At 42.8% G+C, this 17,072-nt stretch overlaps 1 protein-coding gene across 3 annotated transcripts; it reads left to right on the forward strand.

Annotated features, from left to right (window-relative positions):
- The first annotated feature begins 882 nt into the window (after window positions 1–882).
- Window positions 883–14,241, forward strand: LOC115482982 (protein trachealess-like). Of its 3 annotated transcripts, XM_030223602.1 has the most exons (11): window positions 883–1,363; window positions 6,092–6,327; window positions 8,858–8,925; window positions 9,071–9,383; window positions 9,526–9,647; window positions 9,925–10,002; window positions 11,515–11,708; window positions 11,769–11,875; window positions 11,937–12,084; window positions 12,516–12,960; window positions 13,000–14,241. In XM_030223602.1, the coding sequence occupies exons 1-11, from the start codon at window positions 1,128–1,130 to the stop codon at window positions 13,990–13,992; spliced, it is 2,940 nt and encodes a 979-aa protein (XP_030079462.1). In that variant the 5' UTR covers window positions 883–1,127; the 3' UTR covers window positions 13,993–14,241. The 3 variants fall into 3 exon arrangements, with proteins under 3 accessions (XP_030079462.1, XP_030079463.1, XP_030079464.1); XM_030223603.1 differs by lacking the exon at window positions 9,925–10,002 and having other exon boundaries at window positions 9,071–9,401; XM_030223604.1 differs by lacking the exon at window positions 9,925–10,002.
- Window positions 14,242–17,072: the final 2,831 nt, after the last annotated feature.

Below are 17,072 nucleotides of genomic sequence, written 5' to 3' on the forward strand. Positions count from 1 at the left end.
CACACACACACACATACACTCACACACTCACACAGGCGCCGCTGCTCGCTCACGTTCGTTGGCTGCTCGTTCTTCGTCGGGCTGCTTCGTGTCGAGTCAAAGATGTCAACCCCAAAAAATGGTCTAGCTGTGTGCGTGACTCTCTCTTGCACTCAGTGTGCGTGCCACAGTGAGCGAGTGTATGTGTGTGTGTGGGGGGGTCTATGGCAGCGCTGCCTTTTTTTTGCCTTACTTTGGTTTTGTTCGTGACGTGAACGTGACTCTGAATTATTCTGCACGTATTCGTCGCCCGCAACGGACGTACTACGTAAACACAACTCTCGTAACGCGCGCGCTCAGCAGTGTCTCTAGTTTCAGCTATTGCTGCTGCTGCTACGTCTGCTTCGTCTTTCTTCTTCTTCGCCATCATCATATAACTTTTACGGTTGTTTCAACGCCGTTTTGCTGCAGTTTTCACGTACGCTGCCCGGCCGTGCACTGTAGCCGTATCCGTATCCGTGTCGACGTGTGTGTGGGTGTGTGGGCGTGTATGTCTGTGTGCTTGTGTGAGTGTGGCAGCTACCCTGTGCGTGCGTAATTGGCGCCCATTTGTTTGCAGGCCGCAACGCGTCGACAGCCCCCAATACCAATCGCAATCGTAGTCCAGCCTTTCATCTGGATGCTGCTAACGCGTCTGACGTGCCAAACGCGTGTGACGTGCGAATTAACTGGCCGCCAAGTCGATTGCACGCTAATTTGAATGCCAATCGAAGACAGCCAGACAGACAGACGCAGCGACAGACAGACAGAGAGACACTCGACGTTAGTTTACGTGCGTGTTGCGACGTGCGCGGGTCGAAGGATAATTGAAGGAAGCAACCGACACGTACGTGCGTGCTCCACCAGACAACACAGACAACAGCACACAGGATGCGTCGTTGACCTGCTGCCCGAAAAGTGTGTCAAAATTAAATTGAAAGATTGAAAGGATAAGAAAAGCCCCAAGTGCAATAATCCCCATATATCCCACCTCCTACATCGAAACCGAAAACATGTGCCAGTGCTAGCTAGGAGAACCGTTAAGAGTTAAGTCCGTTAGCCAGGGGAAAAGTGAAAAGTGAAGAGTGAAGCCGAACTCAAGTGCTACAATGTTGCCCTATCAGGCCGTGGCCATGGACTATGCCGGCTATCAGCGCCAGCCGACGCCCGGCCATCCCGGCAGTCACATGGTCGGCTCCTTGGGCATGCCCGCCGTTCCGTTCACCCACTCGTGGATGGTGCCCACACAGGACCTCTGCGGCATGTCGCCGTACAACAAAATGCCAAATCAGCACCAGCCGGGCGCACCCGGCATGCACGGACAACAGCAACCCATCGAACCAGGGTTAGTTGATACCGGGTAAATTGACCAAATTCTAAAATATATCAACTAAATTTAGGGGATGCTCAAGAACGTTTTAGCTGTTCGAATCTCTGCAACGGACATGCATTAGGAGACTTGGCTCTAGAGATGAACGTAGCTCAAATATCGTTTAGCTAGAACTATCTGGTTGAAGTGCTTAGAATCTAAATAAAATAGAGTCTTATATCTTGATGGATAAAAACATGCATATATATATATATGATATATTGATATATATATTTAGATATATGTTTACCCTGAGTATCCAGCATGAAATGTAAGCTCAACAATCACAGTTCTAGAATTTTAGCTTGAAAAGCAAATATTAATAATTGTAATATTGAGAACTTGAGAAAGTTGACTTGCCCTACGGCAAGTCTGATAATATAGTTTCCATAGGATTTTCTTCACATGGCCAAAGCTTTGTCTTTTAACCATCTTTGATGTAGGGCAAGATATTTTTTCCATATTTTCTACATGATTTTTGCAACTGAGTTTCTCTAAGCGTCAAGTTTCTCATTCAAAAACTCTTTCTTAAGTCAAATAATAACATCAAAATAACAAAGTTATACAAGAATTTGAAGTTCCATAAAATCTGTTGAGTTTTCTACAAATTTGTAGTCAAAACTCCAACTTAAATTCTTTCTACCAAAATTTTTTGTAAAGTCAAGAAATTAAAAAGGAATAGAAAAGCTAAATAACTGTAAACCTGCTTGAGTTTTGATGCTTTCTATAATATTTCAGTTCTTATGAGTTGGTTGTTTCTCCGAAAAACTATAGCAAAAAATAGATCTACTAACGGACAGAGTTGTAGAAAAGTATTTCGATCGAAATATGAAAGTTTTTATACTAATAGTAAAAATAGTAAAAGGTGCTCAAGGCCAAGATGCCATGGCTCTACATAGCTATATTTGCAACCAATCTTAGGCACATAAATTGGCATAAAATAAAGACAAAATGTAGTAATTGAAACCGAAAAACTTCAGCATTATTTCCATTCTCACTTACATTCATAACCAATTTTTGCTGATCGACTTTCCAGCTCTTTCCAAAGCACTTCAAATTTTAACTCTATTTTCCGTTGATTTCAATGATAGAACTTTTAAAATTTTCTTTCATTAACTCTTACATCTGAATTTCCACTTAGGGTTACCAAGTGTTTCCACACACATTTTCCAGCTCACAAAGCTTTCCAAAATAGTTTTCAAAAATCATTTCAAAAGTAACTTCAAATATTATCAGACTCTTTGTGGCTTGCTCCAATTGCAGACACTCCAGATGCAGTTTTATGACTCTTTCAGAGAGTTTCATTTGTTGATTTCTGTGTTTCCACGAATTCCGATTACATAATGTCAGTTGATAGCTGGCCAACACTTACTATTTACAGCTATTCACGCTGTGTTTGGCAGCAAACACAACAGAAGAAAGAAAAAAACAAATAAACTGATAAAGACATAACGGCACTTCTCACAGCCCCTAGACAATGAAGCGAAACAATCTCATCCTTCAAATTTCCTTTCTCTTCTCCTCGGTATGTGTGAACAGTCGGGAAAACCCGACTGCTAAAGAAAAGCAAGGAAAATGCAGTTTCACCCTTATCGCGATCGTCGGCTTGATTTTTGGCAAATTGCTTTTGTTGCTAACCGCAGCAGCTCAGATCTTGTAATCCGCTTAGATGCCCAAATTCGCCTTAAAGTCTTAATCAAATGACAATATTTGTGATCCCAAGGTAAATCGATTAATCGATCTTTCCCAGCAAGTCAAGTGGAAATGGGTTCAAATCAGCTAGGCAAGCTTTCAAGGCTCACTAATACTAAGACAACTTCTCAATTATCAGTAGAACATACAGCGTAGCTTACACACGGATATAGCACACATATGGGAAAGCTTTTAGCATATATATGGTCCTCAATAGGGCAAAGCACACAAATACTAAGATCTCGCTCAACTCTTAGCACTCAGTAGAACATCAAGTGCAGCTTTCACAGGATACAACTCACATAGAGCGTTTGTAGTGGCTTCCCTTGCCAAAGCTCCCAAAGCTCACACACACAAAGGCAACTGTCAGCTGCCTTCGCCCCGTCTCTCTCTCGCCCTCTCATGCCGCTAATGACATGCAATTTACACGGCAAATTATAGCCGCAGCTCCCTTATTTCGGCTTGCGAATTCGAATCAGGAAAAATCATTTATCAAGGCATTTCGCTGCAGCCCTGACAAATCGCAAAGACATTTCGTTTGGCTTACTTCGAAGGCAATTTAAATGTTATTTGATATTGAAGTCAGCCAAGATTAATGAGCCAGGTTCTCACACTCTTTGGCTAATTGCGAATTTGGTGGTTCCATTTCCAGTTAAGTTCTTTGAACTACGAGTTTTTCGGGTAAAAACCTCAGGTACTCTTGAGCTTTGAGCTTTAAAATTTCAAAACAAGCTCGGACTTAACAAACTAATTAAAAAAAACCAAAGCTGTGGCTGAGCTCGATAACTGGCTTGGCCCGTGGCAGACGCATGTTGTACGGGTTTCTGTTCGAAGCGCTCTTTACGCCGTTTTCATTTTAATTATCAACAAAATATTTTTATAACCCCAGCGAGGCAGTGCCCCTAACGATAAGCATCATCGACTCAAGCAGCAGCAGCAGCGGCTTCTTCTTTTTTTTTTTGGTTTTAATAAACTTACACAAAACGTAGCTCCAGCCCCAGCTCCAGCTCTGTGTGTGTGATGAGCGCATTTACAGATGCCCCACAGACATTAAAATAAATGTAAAAGGCCACAAAATGTACAAAGCGTACAGCAACTGAAAGACTGAAAGACTAAAAGACCAACAACAGATCTGGCTAAAGCCAGCTGGAAGAGGAAGAAAATTGGATTTGGCTATGGAGAAACTTCAGATACTCTACAAAAAATTGGCATCACTCAGAAAGTCATTTTGAGTTGACGTGTGAGTTGCTGCATGAGATGTAGCCAGTGTTGAGACAGCAGTGTTGCATAAGCCAGTGTTGAAAAGAAATGCCAGATGCAGCAGAGGCCCAATAAATATGTGAACTTATAGCCAGAATGAAGAAGTCTTCAAAGTATCTGCTATACAAAACTGTATTGTTTGGGGCTGGAGTTGAGCTTACAATGAAAAAACAGTGTTGAAAAGAAGATGTGAATTCTAAGACTGTTACATAATTAACTCTTTTAATGCAATGTTGAATAGGAAGAAATTGAAAAGTAATTTGGCAACTTTTGAGTTCAGAGACTTAGGCTATGATGCGCTCTTGTGAATACTAAAAATTAAAAGTCATAGTTAAATATTAAAATAAAAGTTTATCACACCTCAAAAAACTGTACATTTATTATATACTGCATATCTATAGATAACGGAACAATTTATGAACACTCCTTAAAAATATTTGAAAAGATATCAAAAATATGTAAAAGATATATGCCAATTCTATAAATATATGTGAATAATGTCTTAAAAAATGACTTAGCTGAAAATATGTTATAAATAAGTTTCAAGTGTGATGGCTACGCATTTTATATGGTCATCAAATGTTTAATAAGTGAAACTGATTTATTTTATGCCAAAAATATATTTTTATGTTATGCATACCTTATACCTTAGCACTTTCAACAAATACCAAAGAATTTTGGAAAAAAAAAATCAGAGCGTAAATTTTATGTTTCTCTTTTTATTAAGCTAAAGTTTTCCCTCAAGAATAAGGTTTATTTAGTAATAAATAGAGTTATATTTAGAGCCAATAGTTTCGTAATTGCCTGCAATTATTAGCCAAAAGAAAACTCAACCAACAACTGAGAAATTTAAATAAGAATTTTGATACCTGAAACTAACTGATAACAAACTAACTAAGCTTCAGCGAGACTATTCTAGTTAGCTCTAAGGCTTCTATTATGAGAACTCAAAGAAGCCATATCAATAACTGCTAAAATGCTGGCAGCAAACCTCGTCTAAATGCCCATGAGCCCACTCGCTTGGTAGGGCATAAAATTTCACTTAAAAAGAAACAAAAACGAAACGCGACGCGACGCGGCGCAACGCGACGACAACGACGAAAGATGACAACAAACTTAAGTTATGAACGCTTTAAAGCCAAGTTTCTGGCGAAGATGATGGGCCAAATGATATGAGCAGCAACAGCGGCAGGCTTTGAGTGTTTGCCCGGCTGCCCAGTTGCCCGGTTGCCCGGTTGCCCGGTTGCTGAATGGAAAACTGTGTGCAACTCAAAGAGATCGAATCGAGTATCTGGCGAGCGGCATCTGCCACAAGAGGAGGCAGCTTTTGTTGCGACTAAGCAAACAGCAGATCGAGATGCGCACAGAGAGCCAGATACACTTAACAATGGAAAATCTGTTGCGCATAGAAAATGAGGCAATTTTTCTTCAGCTAGAACAGAAGAAAAGCAAAAAGATCGTGAGAGTCTGTTCCGTTGAAAGGCTGACAAATGGCTGGCAATTTGTTGTGGACTCTGACACCATTTCATCAGCCAAACAAATTGCCAACAGTTGACAGTGCGACGACAGGTGTGAGTGAGTGAGTGAGAGAGGGAGAGAGGGAGAGGCAAGGCGTCTACCTGGAGGATCTACCTTGCCTTGCCTAGACGCAGCTTCCCATTCGTCAGTGTCTACTTAGGCCCGGCTAATATATCAATATTTATTGACTTGGCTTTGTTTGTCTTAATCTTCTCTTTCTCTTTTCTCTTGCAGCATTCTGGAGCTGCGCAAGGAGAAGTCCAGAGACGCGGCTAGATCGCGGCGCGGCAAGGAGAACTATGAGTTCTACGAGCTGGCCAAAATGCTGCCGCTGCCAGCGGCCATAACCAGCCAGCTGGACAAGGCATCCATAATAAGACTGACCATTAGCTATTTGAAATTGAGAGACTTTTCCGGTCACGGCGATCCGCCATGGACCCGAGAGGCGTCCAGCAGCAGCAAGCTAAAGAGTGAGTATCAAATCTGCCTGACTTACATTATAAGTTATATATTCTTAACTTCAAACACATTCCCCATCGTTTACCATATCAAATTCCTTGCCGAACAGCGTAACTCGCGATCGTGCACTCTATTTGCGCCACCAGTGTAAGTGAAATTTCATAGCTCATTTGCATACGCGACTGTACGGCGGCGTGGGCGGCCATTTTGTGCGCCATTGCTGCGACGCCGAAGAGTTAGTGAGAGAGGGAGAAACTGAGAGAGAGAGAGAGAGAGAGCAATAAAAACCGAAAGCAGGAAACACATTTGCCTACATTTTACAGTGGCGTCGCCACGCAACGGCACAGTGAAATCACGAATTTGTTAACTTTTCTATGCCAAAAACCAAAACTGAAAATAAAAATAAAAATAAAATAAAATTACAAACAATATGCGCGCGCACCTTAAAAAAAAAACAAATGCTGAAGCCAAACAATTTATTGGCTTTATTTATTTTTGGGCTTTTGACGGGCTTTTTGGGGGCCGTCAGTTGTCCATTTGCATAAAATATCGCTATTAAGCGCAATTTATATTTTATTTACTGCGCATGCGCAGCCATTTTACTCTCCCCCCTCCCCACTCTCTCTCCTTCTGTCTATGTCTCTGTCTCGCTCGCCCGCTCTGCTTATTTGTTATGTTGATTTGTTTTTATTGCCATGACTGTGTGTCATAGCTGTCACTGTGGAATTCCAGAAGGCCAAGCCAAGCCGATTGGACAGCACTCAGAGCTCATTGTAGCCACTGAGCCTATAGGCAATCAAAGTCTAGGCAATCGTTAAAGTAGCTAATAAACAGATGACAAACCTTAATAGAGTGCAGTTACGACAGCTTTCACCTGGACTATGGACTATGGCTGGTGACCCTTAGCCATGACTGCTATTTAGATATGGCTGTAATAGCAACATCATTTGGAGTACAAGAAATCAGACTAACATTTATCAGAGTTCAGATATGCTTAGGAAATGGCAAATATAAAATAAATCGGAATGACAAAAAGCATGAAAGTCCGAGAGTCTTAGAGTCTTCCTTCAGAGTTTAACTACAATTTAGTCTAAGCTATAAATTTATATTCAGTTCAAATTACATTTCATTCCAAAATGTATTTGCAGCTTGTCTGGAATTCGAATTGAATTCTCATTGAAGTGCCTGCTCAGGGGTCAGGTCGAGCGTTGCTGAGTGTCATAAATATGTGAGCTCTTGCAATATTTTCTCAGCTGTGGCCCATGCGCAGCATATTTATTTAATTCAATTATAGAATTTTACGATTATGGGCGGTCAAGCCGACCAAGCCAGCAGCTAACCCCTCAAACTGCCAGCGGGCAGCTTCCAGGTCATAATTCGCACAAGTGCAAATCGCTTTAGTCCAATGCCAAATCCCTTGGTTGCGCCCCAGCCCCAGCCCCTGCCACTGCCACTGCCACTGCCATTGCCTTGTCCTTGGCACTTTCCCTCCGTTTACCGCTTCCCTATCCGCTACCCCTTGCCCCTTGTGCCTTGTGCCTTACGCCTTCTCTCTGCCACTGTAAATCCCCAGCGATTTCTTTGCCTCGCCTCGACTAGCTCGTTGCCAAGTTGGCAAACAGTTTCCGCTTCCGCTGTCCATATGTGTCTCCCTCACCCTCCCTCTCTCTCTCTCTCTATGTGTGGGTGTTGAGGCGTAGACCCACCATAACAGCTTTGCCTTTAATGACCTTCCCTCGCCCCGCTTTAATAATATTTTTATATATGTTTCGTTTCGTTTCGTTTCGTTTTTTGTCTGTGGGTCAAATTGAAGTGGTTTTTATAGCCCGCAGCTTGTTGCTCTGCCTTTTTGGGCTTTAGTTGCGCATAATAATACAATTGCCGCCCCTGCGGCCCCATTGCCTGTGGCCATACATAACGCCCCATTGATTTTGGATTATTTTTTAGTGCCTTGTCTACCTTTTCGACTCGCTTTGCTGCCAGTTGCCAGCTGCCAGCGCCACTCCCGCCCCACCCAGCAGCCCCTGGGCTTAGCTTGGCTCAGTGCAGGCACCTCGTTCAGCTCTTGGCATGCCTTTGACGTGACAATAGCTGAACGTTGACGTGGCCAGCAGTGCATGACGTGGCAATGGCTGCCAGTTCAATTGGCAAACAAATCAAGCAAAGAGCCATGAATAGGGCTAACTCGAGCTGCAGCTTGACTTCGCTTGAATCACTTTAAGTTATCGGAGTGAAGAGCTAGATACCAGGCTTTAGTTGGGGTCTATCTATGTCTTGTCCATACATAGCATTATCTCTGTTCATAAGCAAGGACGGCCAGACGAAAGGAAGGAAGCACAGACAGCCGAACGGACAGCTTCCCGCTGCGAGAACGAATATCTAAATATATTTTATTGGATTTGAATTGCATATACTCTAGGAGTGTTTAGCATTTTGCTGCGTCACATGCACACCTTGTTTTAACACCTTTCGAATGTTGTTTTTGCCTCTGGCCAATCGCTAACCCGAGCCACTTTGCATGCGTTTTGTTGTCTATTGCAGGTGCAGCCATTCGACGCAGTCCCGCGGTTGATTTGTTCGAGCAACATCAGGGCACCCACATACTGCAGGTAAGCAAACGAACGAGAGAGGGAGAGGGAGAGGGGCGAGGGGCGAGGGAGATGGGTTGCTATGCGGGCAGCCATCTTTAGCTTCAACTTTATGCAAATTTGGCTAAATGAAAATTGTTTTTCTCTCTCCTCTAATTCGCTGCAGTCACTCGACGGCTTCGCCTTGGCAGTGGCGGCGGATGGACGCTTCCTGTACATATCGGAAACGGTGTCCATCTATTTGGGTCTCTCGCAAGTGGAGATGACGGGCAGCAGCATATTCGACTATATACATCAGGCGGATCATGCGGAAATCGCCGAGCAGCTGGGCCTCAGTCTGACGAGTGGCGGCGGCAGCGGCGGCGGCGGTGTGGGAGTTGGTGGCGGCGGCGGAGGCGGCGGCGGAGGCGGCGGCAGTGGCGCCGCTGGCCTAGCCTCGCCCACATCGGGCGCCTCGGACGATGGCAGCGGCACACACGGTACGAACAATCCAGACGGTGAGTCGAGTCCGAGTTACTACCACGAACCTGGGCATCCCGGGCGTCCAACTAGCGAGCCATAGCCGTTAACCAACTAAACCCTAGTTGGCCTTTAGCTAAACGCTGTTCTCTCCACTTGCAGTTGCCGCCTCCATGACGCAGGCCTCGACCAGCGGCTACAAGGGCTACGATCGCAGCTTTTGCGTGCGCATGAAGTCGACGCTGACCAAACGTGGCTGCCACTTCAAGTCGTCCGGCTACCGGGTAAGCCTCAAGCATTGACCATACATATCTGAGCCGTGCCCTGTAGCCTAGTGTAGAACACCTCAGTTTGAGTTCTCGTTTTGAGTTTGTTTTTGGTTTCGTAGCTTTGCTTTCTAACACTTAGCCAATTTGTTTGTCCGGTTCCCGTTGTGCTGGGGCAGTAGACTAACCGATCTTTGGTTGAACGTACTTACATATATACACACACATATATACATATATATAGAGCTGTCTGTTAGCCATTTATTACCATCACCATCCCAATGCTTATCTACAGGCGAGCGATGCAACCAGCAATTGCAACGGTAGCAATACAAATGGTAAAAATGTTAAGAATCCGGCCTCAAACTATTCGGTACGTATCAATTGAAATCAGTACAACAAAATGCAGAGCAACTAAGCAAACAATTTAAATTTAAATTTTACAAAAATCAAATAAATTTAAAATTAAAATTAAAATTAAAGCTAAAAATTAAAAGTTAAAACAAAATTTAATTTAGTTTATGATTTCAACAATCAGTTTCTCGATTTTCGGCCACATTTCGTTTGAGCAGGCAATGCAAAACTGATTTTAGATTGATCAGCATCGAATATAGCCACCATATACCGATATCACTCCTCGTAGATATCTGCTATATAAACTATACAACAGTATCGACAGCGAGTCAACACGAAGTCCGATATCATTATGATATTGGACTGATCAAAACCGTATATAGCTGCTATATAGTGTACACTGCCTAGAACACTCAATCAGTATTGGAAATAGCTACTATATAGAACATATATAAAGATCTATTGATGATCACTGATTACATGTTGATCAGTTAGCAATACATCTACTATATATGCACCTAAGTCAGCAGCTAATATGTCTCATCTACTATTCCTACACTACTATATCCACTATTCATCTATATATAATTGCTATATATACAATATTTGTACTTTATATCGATATATATCGATTTAAGATATACACAACAGTCTTATCTAAGGTACATCAACTATTTTTACCAATCAGAATTCTATAGATACATCGACTGATCGCTATCCTAAAGCAACTCTGCTCTCACTCTGTGTATATCAGCTATATTTCCACGAGACACCTTACATGTCCATAAGTACTAAAATATGTATACTATATATCATCAGCTGTTAGCAGTCAGGCTACTATATATCTGCTATATATACACAACAGTCAACAATCATTCGACTACATCATCATATATCTAGGCTATAAATACATTCCACATCAGTCAACAGTCAGTTCAGGAAATTCCTATACATATACTACAATAACATCTGCTACATATACTCAACCTTACACAGTCACTTCACTATATATAGTATCTGCTATCTACAGTCAATCTAAAACATCATCAAAGTCATTGAGTCTTCATTTATAGCTTTCAGCTTATTGTCAGTCACTTCATGTATAGCGTTCAGCTAATTGTCATTTGGTCAAATCCAAATCATCATCAAACACATGCTGTCCTCATATACAGCTTTCAGCTTTTTGTCATTTGGTCAAATCCAATTCAACATAAAACTCATGCTGTCCTCATATATAGCTTTCAGCTTTTTGTCATTTGGTCAAATCTAAGTCATCATCAAGCACATGCTGTTTATATAGCTTTCAGCTTGTTGTCATTCAGAGTAATCTAAAGCATCATCAAACACATGCATAGCTTTCAGCTTATTGTCATTAAGTCTAATTGTCATACAGTCTTCGCTGTCTCTCTCTCTCTCTCTATATCTATCTGTCACTCTCCCTCCCCCTCTCTCTTAGCTCTTAAGCAGCCAGTGTCTGACCTATTTTCACTAACTCCTCCACGCCTTGTCTTGTGTTTTGATGTTGTTGCAGGTGGTGCTGCTGCTGTGCAAGCTGCGTCCGCAATACACCTTCTCGCACACGCGCAAATCGCAGCCTCCGCTGCTGGGCATGGTCGCCCTGGCTATAGCGCTGCCACCGCCCTCGGTGCACGAGATACGTTTGGAGTGCGACATGTTTGTGACGCGCGTCAACTTTGATCTGCGCGTGGCGCACTGCGAGCCCAGGTGAGTGTCCGTAGTCCAACTGGCTTACGAGCTCCACTGATCCCACGTCTTCTGCTGCAGAGTATCTGATTTGCTGGACTACACGCCCGAAGACCTGGTCAACAAGAGTCTCTATTCTCTCTGCCATGCCGAGGATGCGAATCGCCTGCGCAAGAGCCACACAGATCGTAAGTTCCACGAGATGAGCTCACTCGAACTCAGCTAATTTGAATATTGATTCCCTTTCAGTGATCGAGAAGGGTCAGGTCTTGACTGGCTACTATCGACTGATGAACAAGAGCGGCGGCTACACCTGGCTGCAAACCTGCGCCACAGTCGTCTGCAGCACCAAAAATGCCGACGAACAGAACATCATTTGCGTCAACTATGTCATAAGGTGAGTGAATCCCAGCGGCAGCTGGGCATAGGATAAGCTGTAGCAAGCCAAGAGTAGACTGAAGTTTCTTTGAGCTTCTTGACTAGTCGAAATTAATAGGTAGGACCTCAGCCTCATCAAGGAAAGTTAGGATCTACAGAGCTCTTACTTCATATCAAAAACTTTCCAAGCCCTTAACTCAGGTTTCCCTTGTCTCCCATAGTTTCCTATGCGATCTATCCTTGTCAGGTAAACTGAGACTCTCAGTAGTTCTTGATCAATAGGGCTTATCACTTGCCTGCCAACAGTGCAGCTCCTTTAGCCAGAGTCTAGGCCTCTGTCTAGTGTAGAGTCTAGTCCTATACGATATATGAGTACAGCTGAGACAGCTTACCTAAGTCCCAGTCAATAACATCCGACTAACCCGTTCGTCCTTTGTCCATTTCCCCCAGTAATCGTGAGAATGAGAATCTGATTTTGGACTGCTGCCAGCTGGAGCCGAGTGTGGACAGCATCAAGCACGAGGAGGGTCTGGGCAACGACAAGAGCAGCGGCTCGCCTGGAGGCGATGCGTCAGGTGAGGGCAATGCCCACCTGAGTGGCGATATGAAGCTGGGCCTTGGCTCGCCCAAGACCGATGCCGAGGGTCACACGCAACGTGGCCGAGGACGCAATGCGACGCATGGCAGCAATCTCAACAGCAGCCTCTCGCTGATCAAGGACTCGCCCACGCCGCTGGGCGTTGAGGTCGATGGCGTGCTGCCTGTTGCCGTGTCCGCCACGCCCACGCCGACGCCGACGCCCACAAGCAGCGCGACGAGCAGCAAGCGCAAGCGCAAGAGCAAAGCAGCGCAGCAAGCAGAGGAGCAGCAAGCCGACCAGCAGCAGGTGAGTCAGGTGGGAGCTCAGCAGCTGCAAGCAGAGCAACAGCAGCAGCAGCAGCCGCTGAGCAAGCTGCCCGCGCTGGAGCAGCAGCGAGAGCCACGCAGTCGCCTGCCTTCGATGGTGGAGGACGTGCAGCCAACAGCCGCAGCTGACTCGGCTGTCAAGGATCTGGAGCATGCCATGTCCAAGCACCTGCCCTCGCCCAACAACAACAACAACAACAACAACAACCAGCCCAGCACAGACTTCAGCACAGACGCATTAATCAAACAGCAGCAGCAACAGGTGCAGCAGGTGCAGCAGCAGCTCCATGCCACGGATGCCAACGAGAAGAGCAGCACCATCCAGTGGATAGGCACGCCCTACCAGCAGCCAGCTCCCATGCCAGCTACGGCGCTGCTGCGTCAGCTCTACGCGAATCGCGAGAGCGTGATACGTGCCACAGCCAGGCAAACGCCCACAGGTGTGGGCGTGGGCGTGCCAGGTGTGTTCTATGGCGAGCAGCAAGGCGGGCCACTGCCCACGCCGCCAGGCAGCGAATCCTCCTATGAGAATCAGTATCTGCAGCTGCACTCGGCGGCAGCGGCGGCCTCTGTGCCACATCCCGTTGGCCAGAAGGGCGGCAACTCGGCGGACGCCTTTACGAACCTGGTCTCGACCTATGGCGGCTATCACAGCTCCATTGACTATCACAACGCCATGACGCCGCCCAGCTCCGTGTCGCCGCGCGACTCCAACAACTCGGCCAAGCTGCCCTCAACGGCTGCGCCACCTGGCCTCCTGGTGGGCTCCAATGGCGGCTATGACTATGCTGATCCCTTGCGTGGCCAATACGCCACACCTGTGGACGGCTCGGCAGGCGCCACGTTGCCCCTGAAACCGCAGGCCTACACGGCTGGCATGCATCCGCATGCCACGACCACGACCGAGGGCGGCGTCACCTACAGCAATCTGGACCAGCCGCAATACTTTGCGCCCCACTCGAGCTTCCATCTGTACCACAAGGGCAGCCCGGCGAGTGCCTGGTACTCGACGCCCTCCTAGGCGAGGCACGACTGCCAGCAGGAGTACCACCAGCAGCAGCAGCACCAGCACCCGCAGCAGCAGCAGCAGCAGCAGCAAGCGGAGCAGCAGTCACAGCGCTGGGACTTTGTTGGCGCTCTAGGCAAGGTGGCGCGAATGTTCTTTAATGCGCGCAAGGGCAACCACCACTGAGCCACTCGCACCACCAAGTGCTAGCAGCTACTGGCTGTACCTGTAGCCACTGCTGAGCGAACAGAAAGGCATGAGAAAGTTTGCAAACAAATTTTAAGCCAAGCTTCAAGCTGTACATAAAAAACTAAAATAAAAAATTATTTCTTAAAAAAATTGCTTAAGCAAATTTTATAAAATAATGCTTAAATAATTTTTTATTTTAAAAATTGTAATATCAATTTTTTAAATTTGTATAAAATATTTAATTTCAAGAGTTAAATATTTAAACATTTAAATTAAATTAAAAGGATTACGAAATATTGAGCAATAGTTTATAAAATTTGCTTAAGCAATTCTTTATTTAAATGCAAAAAAAAAAAAAAATATTATATAAAAATTATGAAATATTTTGATTTAAATGCCTAAGCAATATTCAATAAGAAATAAAATATTAAAAAAAAAACTGTATATAGAAAAACTTAAAAATGCAAAAAAAATAACCTTAAATAAAAATTTGTTTATTAAATATTTGAGTCAAGTAGTAAGCAAATATTTAATAAAAAAATATATTGAAAAAATAAATAAAATAATTAAAAAATAGAAATATATATTTAAATAAAAACTAAAATTTGTTTAGCAATTTTTTAATTAAATATTTTGGCAAATGTTAAAACATTCAATGTTGTTAAATAATATGTAAGTTTGTAAATTAATTTAAAAATAAAATATATTAAGTATAAATTAAATGCAGAAAACTCACACGACAAAACCCATTGAAATTCTATAAAAATACTCGGCATAAATGCAATTAATTAAATTTTAAAAATAAAAAATATAAATATTAAAAATAAAACTCTCGCATAAGACTTGGATAGTGTGCCAGCAACATATATTTAAAAATAAAATAAAAAAAATTAATGCTAGCACTTAAATCTAAAAACTAAATCAAAATGCTTATTCAACTAATTCTAATTGTTATTAATTATTTAAATTAAATTGTACATTTTTACCAGCTCGAATATCGCATAAAAAATATACTTAAAATAAATATATATATAAAGCATAAACATAAATATTAAAAATAAAATTATAATTAATATTTAACATTTTTACAACATATCAAATGCTTCCTCTTCTAGATTACGATTACAACTATAATTAAAAAATAAATTTAAAAATATGTCCTTGAATTCCCCTCAATTTTCTTAATTCATTTAATTTTAATTTTAACAAATATTATATAAAAAATTAAATACCTCTAAGAGTTCTGCTTAAGTTTTATTTGTGTTATGTTGTTTCGTCTACACTTTAGAAAATATATATATACATCTTATATATGTATTTGTATAATACTTAAAGCAAATCTGTCACACTTTTAGCTTATAAAAAATGTAATTTAAATTTTGTATAAAAAAAAAAAACAATTCAAATACGTTTTCCATAAAAAGGCTTAAATATTAAATATGAAGATAAACACATGAGATTGCCTTGTTTATTCCAGTTAGTTGCAGAAGTTACACTGAGCGAAAAATTGTATCGATTCACTAAGAGCTTCATTTCAAGAGTGTTCTCTGATTCTCAATTCTAAATGCCTTAAGAATGTTGATAACGCTTCCATTTGACAAGGACAATATATTCCGCTGCTTTTCTCTCAGTGTATAGCTCTTTTTAAGATATATATACATATCTTATTCACACGAACTTTACAATTTTGTCTTACTTTAAAACTATTTCCTCTGTCTCCTCTCCCTCTGTCCTGTTCTTTGCAAATTTCCGGTTCCTCTTTGTGAGACTTTCTCCCTCTCATATCTCTATAGTCTCTCTGTTATTCTCTATTCCTCGCTGTCCAGGTCTCCTCTCCATAGCTCCCGCCCCCTATCGCCCGCTGCCTCTCCATCTCTCTCAATCTGTCCCTTTATGCATTGCCCACATTTTAATTCTAGCTCTCTATATACAGCTCTCTCTCTCTCTCTCTCTCTCTCTCTCTCTCTCTCTCTCGCACTCAATATGTTAACACCTCCCTGTCATTCCCCTTCTATTTCTCGCTCTCGCTGGATATCAACTACAAATCGCTTTATCGTTTGATTAATATAACAAAATTGACAGACACACATGTCCCGGTCTGACATCAGGTCAGCAGGACATCGGGAAGACGGACAACAGCTCGCAATGTCCATTAGCTCACTCGATTAACATAAAAAACGCATCAAATGCGAATTTGCCGCATTCGCTGCGCTCGCCAATGCCCGTGTCCAGCAGAGGTTGTTTTATTTTTTGCAGTGTGGCTTTGTGGCTGTCACATTTCTGTGATGGTTTTTTAAGCGAGCAGCCCCGACCTCTTCAATTAATCATCATTCAGCTAGGCAATATGCAAGCTAACTCAGTTTTATTGCAGCATCAGATATCCTAAGAGTGTGTGCGTGTGCGGGTGGTTGGGTTTTTGCCGAGCTTTTGTTTGTCTGTGTCGGTAGCCTTTGGCTGGTCCTTCTTCTGGACATTCGGCTGCTATTGGCCCAACTCTTTGGGCTGTTTCTTGAGCTTCTTCACTGGCCTCCTCTTACTACTCTAACGACTTGACATCGCTTGGCAACTTATTAATTGAAAAAAACCAAATTTGTTTCTATCCACATCCGAATTTAAAACAATGCTGGATAAGCTACGTACAAAGTAAAATATGAAATGTAAAATCATTTGAGCACATTCCATATCTGCATCCGAATTATAAGCAATGCTTGCTGTGGCTCAATATAAGTGAAATTTAAAATGTTAAATCACGCGCGCACATTGCATAGCAAGCAACTTTAGTCAGTGAGCAAACACTCGATAACTATCAGTTATTTAGAGCTCTTTTGCGATATACATCGTCAATGCTTAATTGGGTGCATCGATACATTGATACATCGATACGTTGTACACCCGTATTTAACATC

Source organism: Drosophila hydei, unplaced genomic scaffold, assembly GCF_003285905.1.
Source record: "Drosophila hydei strain 15085-1641.00,03,60 unplaced genomic scaffold, DhydRS2 tig00000243-arrow-arrow-pilon, whole genome shotgun sequence".
NCBI classification, from domain to species: domain Eukaryota; kingdom Metazoa; phylum Arthropoda; class Insecta; order Diptera; family Drosophilidae; genus Drosophila; species Drosophila hydei.

Excerpts from the sequence above, each read along its gene's own strand:
- LOC115482982 (XM_030223602.1), top strand. The coding sequence starts at position 1,128 with ATGTTGCCCTATCAGGCCGTGGCCATGGACTATGCCGGCTATCAGCGC. Across the intron at positions 9,384-9,525 it reads CGATGGCAGCGGCACACACG|TTGCCGCCTCCATGACGCAG; the intron begins GTACGAACAATC and ends CTCCACTTGCAG. Across the intron at positions 12,961-12,999 it reads ACCAGCAGCAGGTGAGTCAG|CAGCAGCCGCTGAGCAAGCT; the intron begins GTGGGAGCTCAG and ends CAACAGCAGCAG.